Below are 20968 nucleotides of genomic sequence, written 5' to 3'. Positions count from 1 at the left end.
GCACACACACACATGGGTGCACATTCTTCTGCACACATGCATGCTCACACATATGTCTGCACACATGCACGCACAGGCACACAAGACATGCAGACATACATGTGTTGGTGCACACACACAATTTTTTACCAAAGCATATTTTCAAATCAGATATTTTAACTAATACATTTTTAAACCTTGAAACTACTTAAAAGTATTATTAAATATTAAAATATTAAGATTATTTTAAAATTATTCCAGGCGAGAGTAGAATGCATAAAAACTATAAAGTAGTTTTTTTATAGAATAACTTAGAAAAACTGATTATTAGCATGTCTGAATATTTAGCCATAGTACTCCCGCATGTTGCTTGTTGTCTGTCGCTTTCTACAATAATTTGCTTCTCAGCAATGCATGTTCAGGTCAGGCAGTATGGTAGCAAAGATCTGACCTAGTTTTCAAAATCTACCGCTTCTGGAACTGTCAGATTAACCTGATAGGTTGCCTTAGCATCTAGCTAGAATGACAGAGCCGAGTAGCCATTTTACTTGCCGAATGTGCAAAGGACAGAGGTGGTCTTCAACGTGCCTGCATTGACAGTGTGATACATGGGACTTTCAAAGTATGGTCTAGATGCTAAAGACCCAGCAATTTCATGTTGCAAGCTTGCTGAGAGCTTTTTGACAGCTCGGAATTAAAGAGGAGTCAAACCATCAGCCCTGTGGTTGACGGGCGCTGCCACTAGACCACCCTGTCACCATGACAGGTGTAATTGACTCACAGTTACTATACTATATTGATTATCAACTAAGTTTATGTTATGGTAACATTACATACCATGGCCATATTCATGTCTAGGTATATATATATATATGTAAAATGATTACCAAATTAGTTGGAATGCCCTTTGAAATAACTAGAAATTCACGTTCCTATTGAACGTTCCTATCGTGTTTGTTATGAACTTTTTTACCGGGGAACATGTTCAACCACAATATCTAGCAAGATGTCGATTATGGTCAAGATATGACACAGTGTTTGCCAGATGCTACCAAATTGTACAACAAATTGTTCAAAATTATTTAAATATGATATCTAGCAGACACGGTGTCATACATTGTAGATTGACCATAATCTAAATTTTGCTAGATTTTGTGGTTGAACATGTTCCCGGTAAAAAAATTCATAATAAAATCCAGCTAATTATAATATCAATATAATTAGTTTCATCATAATCCTGACTGTATGAGGAAATAGAAAATATATAGTTTCAGTCATCCAACTGCTCTAACAGCCATTTTATTTCAATATGAACATGAGTTTCTAGTTATTTCAATAGGCGTTTCAACTATTTTGGCCATTGCTGTATGTCAATTACTGCATAAATCTCCATGAACCTGTTCACGCCCTTGCTCATATCTATGTCTATATTCATGAACATGTCCATGTCCACAACCACATTCATGTCCCTTGTTTTTATCATAGTCTATATCCTAGGTTCCTGTTCATATTCATTTCCATGTTCAAGTTCATGCCTAGGACCACTGCCCATTTCCATATCAGTGCCTATCCTCAAGCCTATTTCAACTTCTATGTCCATAATACATGTAGCTTGCTTCTATTGAAATTATACATAAGATATACAAGATATTATCCGGTAAAATACAACTGAAAAACAATAAAAAGTGGAGGTAATCACCATACAGGAATCTTATTCAAAATAATCTTAAAAATAGATGTTTATCCACCTCATCGTTAATGTATAGTGTGATAATCACAAAAGTTTATTAGCTTTATGCGCATTCAAGTCTGAAACACAAATAGAAAGAAATACCACGATTCGAAATTAAATAACTGCTATTTTTGGCCCACTTTTACAATGTGAGGCTGCGGCTGCAGAGCAAAATATAAAGTTTAACTTCTGACAGCACTACATCTAAATAAGCAGTTTACGATCATACAGTCAGCCATTTAGCTAACAAAGTTGATAGAAGATAAAATATGATGATAATAATAATGATACTGTTAGTATAACTTCACTGTAGAGTAGTCAGTATTGATGAAACCTGATCATGAATATTGTTATATGATGATTAATAAGAATGTGGTCCTTATTTCTCAATCAGTTTATAGAAGAGTAACTTGTTAGTCAACCATGTATACTGAAGCACAACCAAGGTGTTACCATTAACACTGAGGCTAAAGATATAGCCATAGAGACTGTTGGTAGAAATATCATCACCTCTCATCTCTGATACTTTCTCACCTGTAATAAAAGTGTATGAATATCTTAATTATTATTACTGTACCATCATCACATCCACACTTATTATATCCTTGTACGGTTAGTTACTACACAGAGAACAGGACAGTGCTTTTATTAAAAGGATAATGCAATTCTAATTTAAAATTATAGTGTTATAATGTTATAAGTTATAGCAAACAAATTTGTTTCCACTTTGCTACAACGAGATAATTCGCAGGTTCTATTTGAGAAAAAATCAATTTATCTGTAGGCCACCATTTAGTTAGAAAAAAACTGTAACTACCTTGATAAAATTTAACTATAACTACGTTGATTAGTTTTAAAAAAATGATCAACTCGAGAAAATAGTGTTTCTGCAAGAAAGTCATCCATGAGAGCCTCATCTTGCTAATAAGCAGTCGTAACGTCGAAAGCAAAAATATAGTCTCCAAAATATGGGTGGGCTTGGCTGAGTCATTTATTGTAGCTACAATCCCTGGCACACCTTTTACATGAAAACTATAAATGTTACTGTAACATTCATTTTTATAATTGTTCTATTGCTTTACATGACCCTTTTTCATGACGAATAGGCATAGGATGATGATCATATGTTCATAAGAATTTACTGTATTTTCACTAATTTATTCTACAATCGAAAATTTCTAAAATTAAACAAGCATCAAAACCAATGAAATGCTGATCAATCAAACGAGTTTTTATTGTCAGTTGTCAATTTTTATCACTACAGATATGTTGAAGTTTATATTAAGGTGTAAGTCAAGGATTGATTGTGACCTTAAAAGGTTGACTTGCAACAAAATTTAAATTACAGTTATTTGGTATCAAAATATTCACCATGTCTTACTCTGTTGTGTTGTAAGTGCAAAGTATGTGTAAATGTGATTAAAAGCTCTTAAAAGCTCAAAAATTAAAAGCCGCCATATATTAGAATCTCTTTATTTCTCTGACGTAGTTATGAAATTTATTTATTGTCTTGTCACTTGAAGTTCTTTCGTGAATTGAAAGCCAATAAAAAGCACAATATAAAACTTATCGTAGCAACAGTTTATGACAAACACTTCGGGTTTTACCGAAGACCCCATATAAAATATAGATGCTCGCTACTTTGCAGTTTTGTTTCGGTTTGGTTTAATTGGCATTAAGTCATAATCTGATCATGTGACCAATACTTCGCAAATAATCTCTACAGCACTTTTCGATTATCACAAGTGACCAACAGGCTCGTCATGATTATCAGACACTGATATGTACTCCTTCAAGCTAAGGCTAACAAATTAAACAAATTTTTATGGTAAGTTATAAGATATCCCTGCTAAAAAATGACAGCATTACAATGGCGAAAAAACAGACGCGTAAGAACAATAGACATGGCTTTATTGAATGCGTGAAGTATATTTGTGAAAATATTCCGACGAATAAGGTTGCATGAAAGTGTAAACAGAAACCATCTACCACAGCTACGTCATATTTGAGCCGTTTTGGAAAGAAAATCCAAACTACAGCGGTTTCGTGATGGCTGCGATTAACTGTTCGTTTTGGAGCTTTTAAGAGCTTGTAATCACATTTCCACATAATTTGCACCTACAAAACAACAGAGCAAGACATGATGAATCTTTTCATATCAAATAACTGTAATGTGAACTTTGTTGCAAGTCCACCTTTAAACAACAAGCTGGTACCTGGGCCCTGGCCTGCTTGCTCTATAAAATATTTGATTAGTTTCATTTGGACGTTTGCCAAATTTACTAAAAGAAAGTTGTCACATTTCTTTGTTTACTTGTACAAACCTATATGTAGCATAAGATTAATTTACAGATAGGAAATTATACATTGAATATCTAACATATGGGATTGCCTGTGAACTAGTTATAAACAATCAACTACTTTCCATGTCTTTTACAATGGAGAAGAACCAAAGGAACTATCTCCATGATATTTTACTCAAGTTGTGTAAGTTTATAATATAATTTAATTTAATTTTAAATATTATAAATGAAGTGATGATGTGTTTAAAATTAGTTGTAATTGAATTGCTAAGAATTTTCTAAATTTTTAATCAATTTTCGCGAAAAAAACTCTAAATTACTAAAAAAAAGCTCTAAATTACTCTCTTTACTAAATTATGAAATACTTGATAAGAACTGATCCTGACAGAACAACTTAATAACCACTTTGTATTATTGAAGCCAACATGAAACTCTCGATAAATGTTAATAACCAGCACCTCATACATACAACTTACCTGTAGCATAGCTGAGTGTGTAGATGATACTGCTGTTCTCTGCAGCTACCAGTATGTAGTCTCCATAACACACCATACCTTGTGGATAATCAGGATGGGTGAAAGTCCACATGACATTCCCAGTGGTGATGTTAAATCTGAAGACTTTCTTTGTCTTATAGTCAGCTATGATGACATCATCACCATGTCCAGCGCATATCGAGACCTCGTTATTACTCAAAAGGAGGCAGCTGATGTTACGCAGAGTCTTACCAGTGAGAGAATAAATAGTTAGTCTCTTGTTAAGAGGATCAGCAACCACTACATTACCAGCTGCTACAGTCAGCATGCTACAGTGACTGCCATGATAAGGGTGCTGCCAGGTTGTGATCACTCGCCCTGACAGATCATAGACACTTACTGTGCGAGGTGCACTATAAGACAATATGTATAGTCTGTTCTTATGGAGACTGATGGACTCAACAGGACCAGAAGTAGAGATGAATGGGTCATGCAGCTTGTAGTTGCTATCAATTCTACTGACTGTGTCATTAAACAATCCTACATATGTAACTCCTTCGTGCTGACATACTGATACAGGCTGTGATGGTAGTTCTATGGATTTGAGTAAAGTCATAGACTTTGGAGGAGGGAATAAAGGAAGTTGTAGTGGTTGAGGAACTACAGGGTGCTGGTTGCTGTTGACTACTATGTCATCAGCTGAAACAATCTTCAACTCAATCTCACGCTTTTCACCTGAAACATTAATAATATAATAACATAATGACGTACTTACAAGGTGTAACAAAATATTAGTATTTTGGCAGCACAGTGCAACATTCTAGAAAAGAGTAATGACAGATTACCTAATTACTCATTTAGTTTAAATAATTAAGACTTGATTACTCATTGGCTCAGATCATCTACGAGAGACATGAAAAAGTTTAACATATTAAATTGTGTAATATGAAAATAATAATAATGAAAATACAGATTATTTTAATAACTGACTAAAATTTAGAAGAGCTTAAAGTTGTGGAGTGACAAAATGCAAGTTATATACATCAAGATACTCTAACAGTGTTTTAATGATGTTTTAGCCTCAGAGCAGATCATGCGTCTAGAGACTGGCTAACAATTACTAGCTCAGCGCACAAAAACTTTTAATCGTGTCTCTAATTTATTTTAGCCTAAGAGTAACGCTTTTATGTAAAGATGTACAATTTTTATTTGCTATACACGCAAAGATATTGTAACAATAGGTAGTTATGTATTATCCTAGCCTGAGAGTAGAGAATGCATATCTCTGCATTTTGATTGTGTTTATCATTTCTGTTAATTTACAGGCAAATATAGTACAAATTGTAAGATTAGTTAACTATTAAAATATAGCGAGAGAAAATATCACCTATTTTACTCTACACTTATTTTTAACATAAATCATATATAAATGATTTTTGTTTATGAATATATTCATATTTAGTTAATTAGTATGCAGATTGGTCTATTGCTGCTTTTCTTCCAGTAGCCATCGTAGGCTCAACCCTGGTCCTATTTTTAACACTTGCATGTTTGCTGCGTAATTTGACTTGTTATATTGAGTTTGTACAGCTCAGAGCCGTATATTTTCACAGAGTCCCAGACAGAAACCAGAAACAGAAACGCTAGTTTCCTAACAACACCGATCGACATACTGATCTATAATGGAATATTTTTACCTCACTCTCAATATCTCACCTTTTTGCATTCGCTATATTTTTGTACAAAAACTATTTGCAGTTTTTTGTAACAGATTTTGTCCTCGTTCAAATGGTGTATAATGCAACAATCAATTTCCGAGCGACTGCCAATGGGAGTAATTTTTGTTGGTTAGTGTTGGGGCCTCTCCATTATAGCTTATATAAAAATAGTAGGCGTTTCTTGTTTGTTTGGAATCGTGGAAGCTTTGATACACGCTTCCGTTAATCGCAAAACTTTGTGAAGTTATACAACTCTGTACTGTCAGAGTAATATTGCTTCACAAAGTCTTGCGACCAAACCGAAAACAAAAATGTCTGATTCCAAACAAACCCCATCGACTTACTGAACTCTAATAGAATATTCGTACCTCGTTCTCAATACCGCTATTTTTCATTTACTTTATGCTTTCATAAAAACGTTATTAGTAGGAAACTTTGTTTTCTTTCAAATGGTTCATAATACAACAATCAACTTTAAAGCGACTGCCAGTGGGAGTAGATTTTGTTGGTTAATGTTGCGGCCTCTCCATTATAAGTTATATAAAAATAGTAGGCGCGGCCTGTTTGTTGGGAAACGAGCGAGCTCCCATATACGCTTCTTTGGTCACGGGAATCTGAAACTATACGGCTCTGATATAGCTAACATATCTTTGAACACAATGCACCTTCAAAGAAATCACCAAAGATAGCTTATTCACTTGTAAGCGTAACAATTTTACTCTAGACTCATCTTTAACATAAATAATATGGTAGAAGTCTTACTTTAGACTACAAGTTTGATTGTTTAATTTTATTCTTTAGCATACCTGTTTGCCTCACTTGGAGTTGTCCTCCCACTTTCAGTTTAGGCACCTCCTCAACAATAAATTTGTCCATTTGTTCTTTCAGCTCTTTGAACCCTCTTACGATATCATCCTACACGTTCAATGGGTTAAAAGCTGTTAAAAGCTGTTACGGATATACTAAAGAGGTTAAACTGTAAAAATTTAACTGGTTTAAAATTTTTCCGATTTAATTTTTTTGAATTTAAAATTTAGCCGATTAAAATTTAATCTAAATTTAAATTTAACTCTACCCCTGTTGTTCGTAGCAGCTCCCAGTCCCCTCAGCTTTTTGATAGCCGCCACTCCTGCCCTAATTAGAAGATTTTGTCTGACTATGCCAGTGCTCACAGAGTTGGCCCTTCCAGCTCAGACAACAGTGTTATGACATAACAATAGGTTAAACTTTTGATGTACTATACTTTGTCTGATCGACTGAAAAAAAATGTAGAGGCATTTCCTGATCCAGAGAATACAGTTGCCCAAACGAAAAGCATTTAGCTTTGACAGATTTACCCAAACCAGAAAAAACAGGTGTACCAGGACATTTGAAATTAAAACAGAACATTTTAGAATTACAAATAAAGAAAATTGTAATGGCAAAAACAGCTTTGGAAAAAAGTTTAAAAAACACAAAAAGCAATAATAATTAATACACAAATGAACCCTTGTCATATGATTTTAAATAGTATTACTGTTGGCGTCGTCAGGCAACTATTTCATTTAGAGGAGTATTTAAACTCATAGTAATTATCTAATGCCAATAATACCTGGGGAAAATCATCCAAATTTAATACACACACCATTCATATTAAAAATAGCAACAAAATAATGTGTAAATTGCGGTAACTGTAGTTACCTGCCGTAACTTTAGTGTATTTAGATTGTTTAGCGTTGTGAGATGCAATAAAATGGTACCTTGCAATAAACTATGTGTAGTACTTGCCATAAGGAGTTCTTACCTCTAAAACAGACATATAAGATAAATGCTAAATTTAATTTAAATTATATTATCTTAGTAACCTTTAAATTAAATCTAAGTTCTAATATGTACTTTACTACACTTCAACTTTGTCTTCAGCTAAAATGTTATTACTACTCTGTTTCCAGGTTAGTGTATACCATAATTATTAACGAATAATGCTGAAATAAGAGAGACAAAGCGAGCTATCTCTCTCAAATGTTGGCTGGAGGAGATTCAGCAAACAGCCTACCGGTATCTTAATTATTTCAATATATTCAGCATTATGAACTCGAAAAGCTCAAAATTTATTTTGATATTGTATAAAAAAAAAATTCAGATAGTGTAGGCAAAAACATAGTATTGCATATGACAAAGCAAAATGTTTGTATAAAATTGTCATTATGCACCACACACCGTAAGAATTTAGTATGAAGGTGATTTTTCATTGCAAACAACCTACCGTTATAACTGGACAGAAGAACGAGTACAGACAAACACTAGATTTATATATATATATATATATAAATAAAGTTACTAGCCATGTAATAAGTAATAATACTTATATAGAGAAAGGTATGATGTCAGGACCTTTCATTTACAACTTCAGTATTAGGTACATTTTTTTAAGAACTCCTCTACTACTCTGAAGTTTGACTATATATATTCATATAATATATTATATATATTTATATATATAAATGAACTTACTAGCCATGTTATAAGTAATAATACTTATATAGAGACTGGCATGATGCCATGAACTGTCAATTATAACTTCAGTATTAGAAATATCTCTATAAGGAGTCCTCTACTACTCTGATGTTCTACTATACTTTATTATTGCTCTACCAGAACGAGGAAATAATTTAGGCTACATTCGTTAAGGAGGAAAAAAAGACTAACATTTATTTTTCAAAAACTTTGATGAACAAATGGAAATACAATTCCAGCCTTTAATTGAACGGCACCTCCATAATAGTTCTACTATTAATAGATATTCAACTTTTTGCTTACTGGTGGAGAATGTTTGATTTTAGTCTCCAACATTTCTCTTTGATTTCTGAGACTTTTCCATTTGTCAAGAACCACATCCTCCAGAAAATCAGTAATCTGTACTTTAGACTTCTGCCTGTTCTCAAGCACCATCTTCTCTATTTCATCATACTGCTGCTTCAGTGAGTTTATCTACAGTCATAGTCAAATCTGATACAAAAATGAAAATAAACGGTACACAAAAATGTTTTTCTATCTACTATATAAACGGCAATCGTTGTCTGTCTGTCTATCTATCTATCTGTGTATCTGTCTGTCCGCTTTATAGAGTACCGTACTTTTCGGACTATTAGCCGCTACTTTTATATAAGGGCGTGTCTATTCTGTGTTTTTTTTCACCGCTAGGGCACATTAACGGGAATCTCCAGTTAGTACACGCCTCTATTATATTACGTAACCTGCTATTCATCGTAGGGATGGACGATAAATACTGACATGCTAATAGTATGAGTTGTCTTCTTGATATATTGAGTCACCGATAACTCCCAAAGATGAGCAGTATAAATAAATTATATGGCGGTCTTTTTTTTTCGATTCGATCGTACGAAGCAAACTTAATTAATATGAGTAAGTAGTAAAATTAAATTAGTAGTAAATATTAGTAGTGAATTAAATAAAGTTTACTACTCTTTAAATAAATTAATGAGTAGTAAATTACATCTGATTAATATTTACTGCCAACGTGTACCGGGAAGGTCATGTGAACATTTGTTTTTTGCAACCACTAGAAAAACGCTGTTCTCTATCTACTATATAAACGGCAATCGTTGTCTGTCTGTTTGATTGAGTGTCCGCCTTATAGAGCGGTCTTTCCTTTTATCGTCGTACGAATTTCGGTCGTACGAAACGAACTGAATTAATATGTGTAGTAACAGTAAATAAATTATAGAGCGTTCTTTCTTTTTCCATTCGGTCGAACGAAGCCAACCGAACTAATATGAATACTGAATATCGTAATTTCGTAATATGGACTATTAACCGCTACTTTTCTCTGACGATTTGAGCCAAGCGGCTTATATAAAAGGTGTTGCGATTCTGTTGTTTTTCTTTCATCGCTCGGGCGCATTAACCGAAATCCCCGGTTAGCACGCTTTTTAAACAGCAAATTTTCTGCCGTGTTAAAAAGCGCCTTCCTGAGTTTTGCGGCCTATGCAAAGGTGTCTATACAGCTATACAAATGTACTATTTATTAAATAAAATAAATTAACGAGTAGTTATTTACATGCAATTAATTCTTACTGCCAACGTGTACCGAGAAGGTCACGCAAACGTTTGTTTCTTGGAGCCACTAGAAAAACGCATTTCTCACCTACTAAATTTCCACATCAAAAAAGTAAGTGTTTCTTATATGGTGTTGTATTGTATATGAATTGCCACATCTCCACTACTTAATAACGTTGGATTTGCCGCTGTTCGTGATAGTGGGTCATGTTCATTTCCTTCAGCAGCCAAGTTACTAATTTTTTTCCAGCTACGAGTTGGCCTACTGTAACTTAGTATTACAGAACTTTCATGAGTACTCCGAGGGTTGCGATACGCCATTGTGAAATAAAAGAGAGCAGCTGCTATCAACTTACTGTCACCCTGCATTAGCCATGACCAGCTACATGTCGCCTGCTCAAAAGTAGGCACACGCCAAAAACTGTTTCTTCATACGCCCGACAGAAAAACCAAAAATGTTGTCTATCCGCAAGTGTTGCGTTAAACTAAAGGAGAGAGAGAGAGGGAGAGAGAGGGGGGAGAAAGGGAGAGAGAGGGAGAAAAGGAGAGGGGGAGAGGGAGAGAGGGAGAGAAGGGGAGAGAGAGGAAGAGAGCGAGGAGGAGAGGGGGGAGAGAGAGAGAGGGAGAGAAAAGGAGGGAGAGAAAGGGAGAGAGAGGGAGAGGGGGGGAGAGAGAGAGGGAGAGGGGGGTAAGGGAGAGAGAGAAAGGGAGGGAGAGAAGGGGAGAGAGATGGAGAGCGAGGAGGAGAGGGGGCGAGAGAGAGAGGGAGAGAAAGAGGGAGAGAAAGAGGGGGAGAGAGGGGGAGAGGGAGAGAGAGGGAGAAGGGGAAGAGGGAGGGGGAGAGAGAGAGGGGAGAGAGGGAGAGGGGAGAGAGAGAGAGAGAGAGAGAGAGAGAGAGAGAGGGGAGAGACGGAGAGGGGAAAGAGGGAGAGATGGAGATGTAACTGCATATTTGGAGTTGTTTTACAGTATGAAAGCCAACTCTCAATAAACCTTATGCTGCCCCTTGAATCTGTTACTGTAGGGGGGTAATGCAGCTAGTCTACTATAAAAACGACAATCGTTGTCTGTCTGTTTGTCTGTCCTCGAGTGTGTAAATGTGTCTGCCTTATACAGTACTGTACTTTTCGGACTATTTGCCGCTACTAGGTATCTACATGTAGAGCGCATTAACGGGAATCTCCGGTTAGTGCGCCTCTATACATAATCTATTCATCGTTTGCCAATTTCACACAAAATTTACATAATAATTTCAACTGTATGGCTTTCTTTTAGCTTCATGACACACGATGCTTTTTTTGTCCTCGACGTATTAGGGCTAATTCGTTTTCGGCAAAACGATATTGGCAATAGACTCTCTCAATGTTAAAATTTGGCGATTAAATTTTATTAACTCTATGACACACGATGCCGTTTTTGTGAACCTTCAATTCTGGCTTTTCTTAAGATTCAAATGCTGAATTGCTGTTAAGGTCACTACTTTTCACATGGACAATCGTATTATCTTGAGTGAGAATAGCATCTAGATTCGCTCACCTTCGATCAGACAAAGACGCTATAATATTTTATTTTACATAACATATCGTCGTACCAGTACCGTCATATTCAGAGTTTCGATGAATAGCTGTTGTTGGAGCTGTAACCTTTTATACACACACTTTTATGCCAGAATTGTTATTACTAATTCTACATATTCACAAATTTTATTCTGTTTTCTCAGTTTGTATTAATTGTATCATTACCGAATCATCTTTATTGTAATTGTTGCAAAACCGACTTAATTTAGCTATTACTTGCTGATTATTTTAAATTTACATCTAATCTCTTTTACAAATTTTTTTTTAATTTATTAGACAGGCTGAAAACCATTTTCTCATGATATGAATTTTGAAAGTTACAGTTGTTTGACAAAGTTTGATAAACTTTACAATTGTTTTTGTTTTCTCCTAAATTATTTCAACTACACAAAGCCCTTTTCTCATGATAGTTTACCTATCATGTTTGTTTATGTTACCTATGTAGTTTGAATGTTAGAATGGCAAATTTCGTTATATATGTTAAATACAAATGAATTTTCTGTGCAGAGACTTTTTTATTACTCGGGTACAAGTACAGCTTATGGTGTAAAATGTTTAAAAAATACTTTACCAAATTTGTTTTCTCGCCTTGAAATGGATTAAAATTTACATTATTCAATTTCAATGGAAAAAATTGTTTTGGATCTCGAACTTCTGGAACTGATTATGTTCGAGAACTGAAGTTCCACTATACGTTATCAAAAGATGTAGGTCGCTGAAAGTTATGAAATTTTAAATTTAAAGTGGTTTGAAAACCTTTACAGTTGATTCATTTTCTCTCCTAATTTATTTCAACTACACAAAACACTTCTTTCATGATGGGTAGTTTAAAAGTTAGAATGGCAAATGTTGTTATATGTTAAATACAAATCAATTTTTGGTGCAAAGACTCTTTTTACTACCCGGGCAACGCCGGGTAGTACTGCTAGACTTAGGGCCGTGGCGTCACTCGGGAATGCGTGGGAGACCTTTTTCGCCCCGAGTACAGCGAGTCTCCAGGCGCGGCTTTCCGGATGAATGAGTTGGCCAGTGCGAGGCGATTGATTGCAAAACGATTGAGTGCAAGGTGAATGATTGCAAGGTGAGCGGGAAGGGATTGCAAGGTGAGTGCAAGGCAATTGGTTTTGAGGCGATTGATTGCGAGGAGATTGATTACGAGGAGAGTGCACGGCAATTGATTGCGAGGTGCGCAGGCCGATTGATTGCGAGGCGGGTGCGGGCCGATTGATTGCAAGGTGATTGATTGCGAGTGCAAACCAATTGATCGCAAGGCGAGTGCAAGAGCCCGGTTGTCAACTGCTCGGCAGGTAAAGACTAGTCAGCCGAGGCTCAGCGGCAGAAGTGCGCGATCGTCAACTGCAAAAATAGACGTGTATGAACGGATGCATGAATCTAGACACATGAATCTAGATTATTTACTAGATTTTACACGCATCTAGCTGTAAGACACAGTGCAAATTTCCATTGTTTTCCCCAACATTGACATGTATATGTGCATACATACTCTGATCAGGACAACAGTTTCAGTAGACTGCATATTTGGAGTTGTTTTACAGTATGAAAGACAACTCTCGATAAACCTTATGCTGCACGTGAATCCGCTTCTGTAGGCAGGTAATGCAGCTAGTATATATATAAAGTTTAGATTCACTTTCTGTTAAAGCAGTTCGAAGGTATATTGAGTTAGTTTTAACCCTCTGAGGCCCATACACAGAAGCTTTGCTCTAAAAATTTTCAAACTTTGTTGATAGTTTCCTGATATATGTAGTAGTGTTTTTCTAATTTTTTTATTTTCTACAACGACCCTGACCTGAGATATTAAATGTTGCACTCATGCAACATTGGGCTTTAATGTTACCTATATACATTACGGATTAGAAAATAGTGTTATGAAGTATTTGAGCCAGTAAAATAACTTTATTTGAATAAATAAATGGTAAATGTACTTATTTACATATACATGTATACAGATACATACATATACATATATATAGTACATATATTGTATATATATACATTCAGTATATATATATATTGTATATATACATACATACACATATACACATACAAATATTTATATATATGTATATATTGTATATATATGCACACATATGCATACATATATATATATATATATATATATATATATATATATATATATATATATATATATATATATATATATATATATATATATATATACATATATATACATATATAAATATATATATATATATATATAAATATATAACACAAGCATATAAGTTTACATCACTGTTTGGTACAAATGGACTAAATCCTGGAGCAATATCAACTGTTCCAAAGTAACTCTAGCTCTCCATTCCCTTGCAATGATAGGTACGAAAATAATTTCGTTCATCAAGAAAGCAGAGACTATTTCACATTTTGCAGTAGTTATTTTCTTGAACAGCTTGCCGTGACTTCGCTTTGGAGCCTTTATTGGCCCATGAGCAAAATTGTCATAGTGAACATTGCAAGGGCCTCTTCCGACTTTTTTAGCTGGTGTAAGGCATAGACTAGCATCACCTGCTGCAGCTGGTCATCCTTGTTTGGCAGCACCATTGACATGGATGAGACTTTTGGCAAATTCAGCTTGAAATTTTCTTCTATTCAGTACTTTACTTATGGTAGCTTGAGAAGGCGACAATCACTTCTGTAGATATTCCAAGTGCTGATTTTGGCTACCATTACAAATGTCGTTACAGGTAGAGATATCATCACCGGCTCTTCATGGCAAAACGATGCTCTGCTAAAAATAAACCTTACAAATCACTGCCTCCCATATTTTTATGTGGTTGTATAACGGCAGGCATGTTATAGAAACGATGCTCTTTTGATGACTTGTCCCACCGTTTGGCTTGAGCAAAGGGCTGTACACCAGTCAATGAGGAGAGAACGGTGATATCTTTGTTGTCACACTATTTGACAGCAACCACATTGTTGACCTCCTTTACATAGCTGTCCTAAGATCCTTCACTATCTCGTTTGAGGACTTTTGCATTATTGAGCATGCATTCTTGAACCCTGTTGGTTCAAACAGTATCTGTATAGAACATCCCAGTTTTATTTAGCTCAGAGATGAAGGGAATAGCAATAAACAAGTTGCCTCCGACAATTTTGTACCTCCAGTTCTTTTGTAGAGTAGATGTTAGCTTGAGCACAACATCAGCTTTTTAGCCCAAATCCGCCCGTTTACAATCACCCCCTGGTATACTTCAGTCATGCAAAATGCCACTGACTCCTGCTCGATGCTAGATCTTGAAGCGCCATGGATGTGGCTTACTCTTTATGTATTGTCGGGTTCTATTTACAGACTTTCATTCCATATGGCACCTCTCCTTCGTCACATTTTCCAGAACTCGTCTAGCAAATTTGTTCCATCAACTCTGCTTCTCATACGAAAGCGATTGCTGTTGCTGTTTGAAGTGGAAGGCTTTGAATGCATTTTGTATCTACAAACTAAAACAGTATATTTTGAAATATTATTCATCTAACACCTAAAATCACCCAAAAGAAAGCCTACACACCTAACTATCATGCTACAGTATATCAAGTGAAATAATTGCACAAGTTTGTATCATTCGGAAATACCAATTTGCTTTGGTAATAAATGACTAATAGCAGTAGTACTAGTAGCAGTGAAGGTAACCTGGTAATATTACTTCAATGGTAGTCAGTGTACCTCTACTACCATCTTTACAACACTAAGTATTATGCACATCAACAAGAATGAAGAGCATTAGCCCTAACAATGGTCTATTGGAACGTCCGATACTAATCCCTTGGCTTGCAGCTTAGCAATGTAGAGCCCAATGTTGCACTCCTGCACAAGAAATTTTGAGCTCATATAGATAGAAAGAAAAAATTTACTTCTTCGAAACATTTTATGTGTGTAAAAATATGGTCAACATAGTACCAAAAAACAGAAAATGAGTTATTCCAACTTACCTCAAAAAGCTATAACTCTTTGCCTAAAAAGTTGCTTTCCTCATGTGTGGTCAACTCTCAATTCCATGGAATGTTCTAGAGTTATGTGATGACATCACGAGCATGAAATCCAATTAATTTTGGGTTTAGGGTTGCATAAAGATATGTAGGAAGCCACTTGAGAATAATATTTGGCTGTAAAGCATTTGTAGTTGCTCTATCTAGTTTTGAAATTTATGTTGCACCAGTGCAACAAGGGGCCCCAGAGGGTTAATCTGAATAAAATTCATTTGCTTTCTACTCACTATTATAATAATAATGACACCACTATTGAATCAATGATGTCATCACTGTAGTTACAAGCAGAACCCGAAGTTTCATAATATCCTGTGTAATAATTTGATGCATTATTGTTACAGCCATCTTGATAATACCAACCATATGCATAGAGGTCTCCACCACTTTCTATATTATCTCTATTTTACAGCTGTAGATGATATATACATATTACACACATAATTTATATTATTTCACATATGTATAATTCAGCAAATGTATAGGTGTTGATTTACTCAACAAATTAAATTGACCCTAGTCACCTCAACATACTCAATAAAGTATGTTTACATTTGTCATCATTGCTGGCCCCATTCAGCTGCTACAACAGACAATCCTAAAAGGTGTACCTCCTATAATGTAAATTCTACATAACATAGATAATTTATGTAAAGTATTTGCTTCAAGCTACGTACAAAATTTCACGTCATAAAATAGAAAGTTGGTGTAAATTATCAAATCCAGTATAAATAATTCTAATGCTGTTGCAATTACTGCATCCGAGTTAAGTGTATAATGGTGATGCTATAACTACAGTTAGCATAAATATAAAGATAAACTATCCATGCAGTTAAATATATGGATATATACAATATTTAATTTACTGTGTGAGATCGTGTGTCAATAAAGTTCAGGGAATAGGTACAATTTTTCAGAACTGCTTAAATATGATTGATCGGTGCAGGCGTCAGAGTGTCGATAATCCAATTTTTGGTATAGTACAACAGAGTTTTTACTTTATTCTATATTAGACAGTACGAAACGTTTTTATTATTTTCATATTGCCTAATAGACCATGCTTTCTATATAAACCAAGAAAACCATTTTGAGATGCTATTGAAAGTATGCGTTCCCTGTATCATTGTAGAATTACCATAGCCATGAACCATAAGCAAAGTAAAACCGAAATGAAAATGAGAAAATTGGTCGATACAAACCAATACTGCTACTGTTACTGTATGGTCATTTGCTGAAAAGGTAAAGTCGAGGTTTTTTCCTTTGGAAAGCAGGAAAGATGTGAGTTAAGGAAGATTCTTTAAATTTTTCAATCTTTAGTTCGAGTGCAAATCTACCAACATAAATTTCAGGGCCAGCATACACCATGAAAGGAAATATTTTAGATATACGATGTGAGCAAACTTTACCTCTGGTAGCTGTTGTACTCTTGAAATAGAGAATATGTCATAATGAGACTTCTTAATTGAACCAGATTTTAATTACAAATAATTCTATAGCTCTCCCTATTCTGTTATTGATGTATAAAATAGGAAACAGTAATAAGTTGAAAATGCAAATAAAAAGGTGCAGAAAATCATTAAACACAAACATAGACTAAGACAATTAACTAACCTGCTCATCTCTCTTCTTATGAATCATATTTAGCATATCGTCAGTCTGACTGTCATATTCAGAGACCATCTTAGATATTCGTTTGAACAGCACTTCGAACTGATCATCCTTAGCAGAACTCTCAGCAGATATCGTGCCTGTGAGAAGGGCTGATGCCAGGTCCTCTAATGGAAGCAAAGAATGTGTAGAACCTAAATCAAGAAGATAACTTCACATATAACAAATTATCTACTTTGGTAAATATTAAAAACATTGATATGTTTGTTTATGCATTGTTTACACTATTTGCAAACACAGAGAGATACACTTGCTACAACCAAAGACAATCATTTGGTGTTCTGAGCAAATAAATATCTCACTAGATCTAATATATTGTGTCTAAAACATGTAATAACATTTAGAGACCTACAAACACCTACATTAAGTTTACATACCAGTGTCACAGGTTGGCAAGTCAGGAACACACTTCAGGCAGCTGAGAACATAGCAGACTCCACATCCAAGAATATATTGTTGGTCTTTATGCTTGGGGCAGCTGCTGACTTTAGCTTTTTGCTGTTGAGACAGGTACTCAAGTATTGTTATCTTGTGATGTTCATCAAGTGTGTCATCATGAGACTGAAATATAAAAGTCAAATCAATACTGTGACTTTTGGCTACTTTCTCATATTTTCTATTTCAAAATGGTGAGGAACAATTGTCATCAGTAAAATATTCATGTGACAATTATAAAGTTAGTTTAGAACAGATTTGTTTCAGGGTGCTTTCACCAGAGTTTATACATTATGAGATTTAGATAGTTGTTAAGTTGCCAACACTCAATGAGTAGTTATTTAGACTCAGACTAAAGCATGTTCTTTTGCTGTACATTATATTGACTCTCTAAGTTATTATTTCACAACAATATAACAATTGCGGCTTTAAAAGATAAGTTATCATTGTTTAAAAGTCAAAAATATTAAATGGCTAAAAACCCACAATAGACCGTATTCACCATAGTTGAAGTTACAAAGAAATTGAAGTTGAAGTACACCTTTTAAATTTTTTACAAACAGCTTTTGTTTGTGAAAATAAAAAGTCCAGCCTATAAATTAAAAATGAGTAAATTCTTTGATGATGAGCATAAAACTTTTTATTTCAATTCCTATTACCTTCGAATTGTATCTTTGTGCATTTGTATAGTAGGATACTAAAAAGCAATTGGTTATTAAAATCAGCTTGATGCAAAGTAAAAATATATACTAACAACTTCACAAAAAACTACTGCTCTTACCTTATTTGAATTATCACATAAAAATCTAAAAAGGAAACACTAGTACCTCCAAATGAGCAGGGCAGAACTTCTTAGAGCAGTAAGTACAATAGCTGATAGCTTTCTGTCTTGGTGAGCTCTTCTTTAGACAAACATCACAGAGTGTTTTGTCTGTACCCAAGTCATAGGATGGTAGATTGGCTGGTGGCATTTCAAACACCTGGCTGCAAATAATTATTCAAAAATGATAAACTATTTGCTACATGGGCCATACAGTGCTAGATGATGCATTATATGAGTCATTCTATGATGGGCGAGTCTTTTTCTAAGCTTGTATGTCGGTAGTAGATCAATCTATGGATCTGCACCTGTAAAGGGCAGAGTGGGGAGGTTTTATTATCAAAATTAAAGTTGGAACAGCTAATATGTAGATATGACTACATCATTGGATTAAAAGTCTGGTCTCTGTTTTTCTTAAATACCATTTGAGACAAACATACAGATTATAACATACAGGAATATTAAGGTTGTCTTTAAACTGAACAATATATTTCTAACTTAAAGATGAACTTGCACTAAATATTAGTACATCTCATCCAAAGTATCAGTATGTTATATAATCTTAATATTAAGGTTGTCTTTAAACTGAACAATATATTTCTAACTTAAAGATAAACTTGCACGGAACTTTGATAGATTTTATCAGAAATTATCGGCAGGTTTTTATCATCTACAATTGTTATTTATGTTTCAGCTGAAATGACAGCAATAATATTTCAAGATTGAAATCGACAAATTTTGATCACCTTGTGCAATTAGTGCGATTAGAGCGAAAGCGCAATTATGACGTTCATAAGTGCAAAGAGGCAGAATAGAGACACTTAACTCTGCAACTTGAAACCTGATATTAACTATAGCAACTAATGACTTGAGCAACTCTGAACAATGTAGACGGTATCAACTATAGCAATAATAGCAACTAGTGATATCATTTAGCATGATATGCCTGCTTACACAGACTATACATGCTACATAAAATACATGAAATGATATGGGAGTTAGAGTGTAATTTCATGGACTTGATAAACCCAGCAGAGAGTAATTTTGTACATTACAGTATATACACTTGGAAAATCATCAGTGTAAGCTGATCCATAGTATCAACCTTATACTAAAGCACAGCTGCAGTGCATGTGCAGTTTAGGATTTTGAAGAGTGTGCATGTGCAGTGTACATAAATTACTAGGTTCACTTTCATGTGCATCATGGGAATAAATCTGGAGTGGATCTCAGGGAGAAATTTGTAGCAAGAATTTGGTTACAGTAGCAGTAAGTGTCAACTGCACATTAGAAAGTTGTAATTGGTTGCAAAGTTACTGTATACCATGCTTCAATGGTGCAATGCAGTTTTAATGCATCACAGCCCTGGCTATGTGCACTATTATATAATATAAGTTTAACCAATATATAGTAAGACTCACCCGCATCCACTGTTTCCACACAGCAGCTGGTGCTTGCTTTCGTCGTAGGTGGTCAAACAAGTCATACAGTGAACATGACTGCATGGTAGCACTTTGGGGTTGACAATGGTGTCACTTTTACGGCAGCAAAATTCACACTCAACATCTGCTAGAGCTTCAGCCATTGTGATGTTTAACTTTAACAAAACCAATATTTGTTGAAATTCAGTTTTAAAAGGTGATTAAGGGTGTGTGAAGGTCTGCAGTGAAGACAAATTAGCACCTGCAAGTACCTGCTACAAATGCTAAACAATACTCAAAAACTCAACCTCAAGCTCATTACGAGAGCTGCTCAACATCTGCTACAGCCTCAGCCATTATAATCTAGAAATAAAATGCACATGTCTGAGATTTATCTTACTACATATATAGAAGTACAGCATCATGGCTGAAACTTTCAGGTACAAATTATAACCAAATTTGTGAAAGCTTTTGGTTTGAACCAATTACAAAGTTAGATGCACTTTCGCACTTTGAGTGGCATTTCATAGCCTAGCAAGCAGCATTAGGAAACAATTAGTAAATTACATTATTTATTACACAAATGTCTTACGTCTGGCTGCAAATACCTTGCCAGTGTAGCGATGAACTCTAGTTCGTAGCATGGAAGTTATCAAGTTATAATCAATCATAACATCATAATCTGGAAAAGCATGTATCTCTCTCTTAGCAATGAGTTATTTAAATTATTTGTAATTTTGGTTGAACCGATACTGGA

The 20968-nt window shown here is 34.8% G+C and overlaps 1 protein-coding gene across 1 annotated transcript; it reads right to left on the bottom strand.

Moving 5' to 3' along the window:
* Positions 1-1465: 1465 nt before the first annotated feature.
* Positions 1466-20375, bottom strand: LOC137402286 (uncharacterized). Its single transcript, XM_068088781.1, has 9 exons — positions 20212-20375; positions 18798-18954; positions 17913-18096; positions 17479-17669; positions 9008-9178; positions 7015-7123; positions 4491-5225; positions 2154-2245; positions 1466-1597 (listed from the first exon to the last, which is right to left on the bottom strand). The coding sequence occupies exons 1-9, from the start codon at positions 20373-20375 to the stop codon at positions 1466-1468; spliced, it is 1935 nt and encodes a 644-aa protein (XP_067944882.1).
* Between the last annotated feature and the right edge of the window lie 593 nt (positions 20376-20968).

This window comes from Watersipora subatra, chromosome 8, assembly GCF_963576615.1.
Source record: "Watersipora subatra chromosome 8, tzWatSuba1.1, whole genome shotgun sequence".
NCBI lineage: Eukaryota > Metazoa > Bryozoa > Gymnolaemata > Cheilostomatida > Watersiporidae > Watersipora > Watersipora subatra.
Note: the sequence above shows the minus strand (reverse complement) of the source record. Positions and strands in the feature narration are given on the sequence as shown.

Excerpts from the sequence above, each read along its gene's own strand:
- LOC137402286 (XM_068088781.1), bottom strand. The coding sequence starts at position 20,375 with ATGGCTGAAGCTCTAGCAGATGTTGAGTGTGAATTTTGCTGCCGTAAA. Across the intron at positions 17,670-17,912 it reads CTTGCCAACCTGTGACACTG|GTTCTACACATTCTTTGCTT; the intron begins GTATGTAAACTT and ends TTCTTGATTTAG. Across the intron at positions 5,226-7,014 it reads ACTCCAAGTGAGGCAAACAG|GTGAAAAGCGTGAGATTGAG; the intron begins GTATGCTAAAGA and ends TTAATGTTTCAG.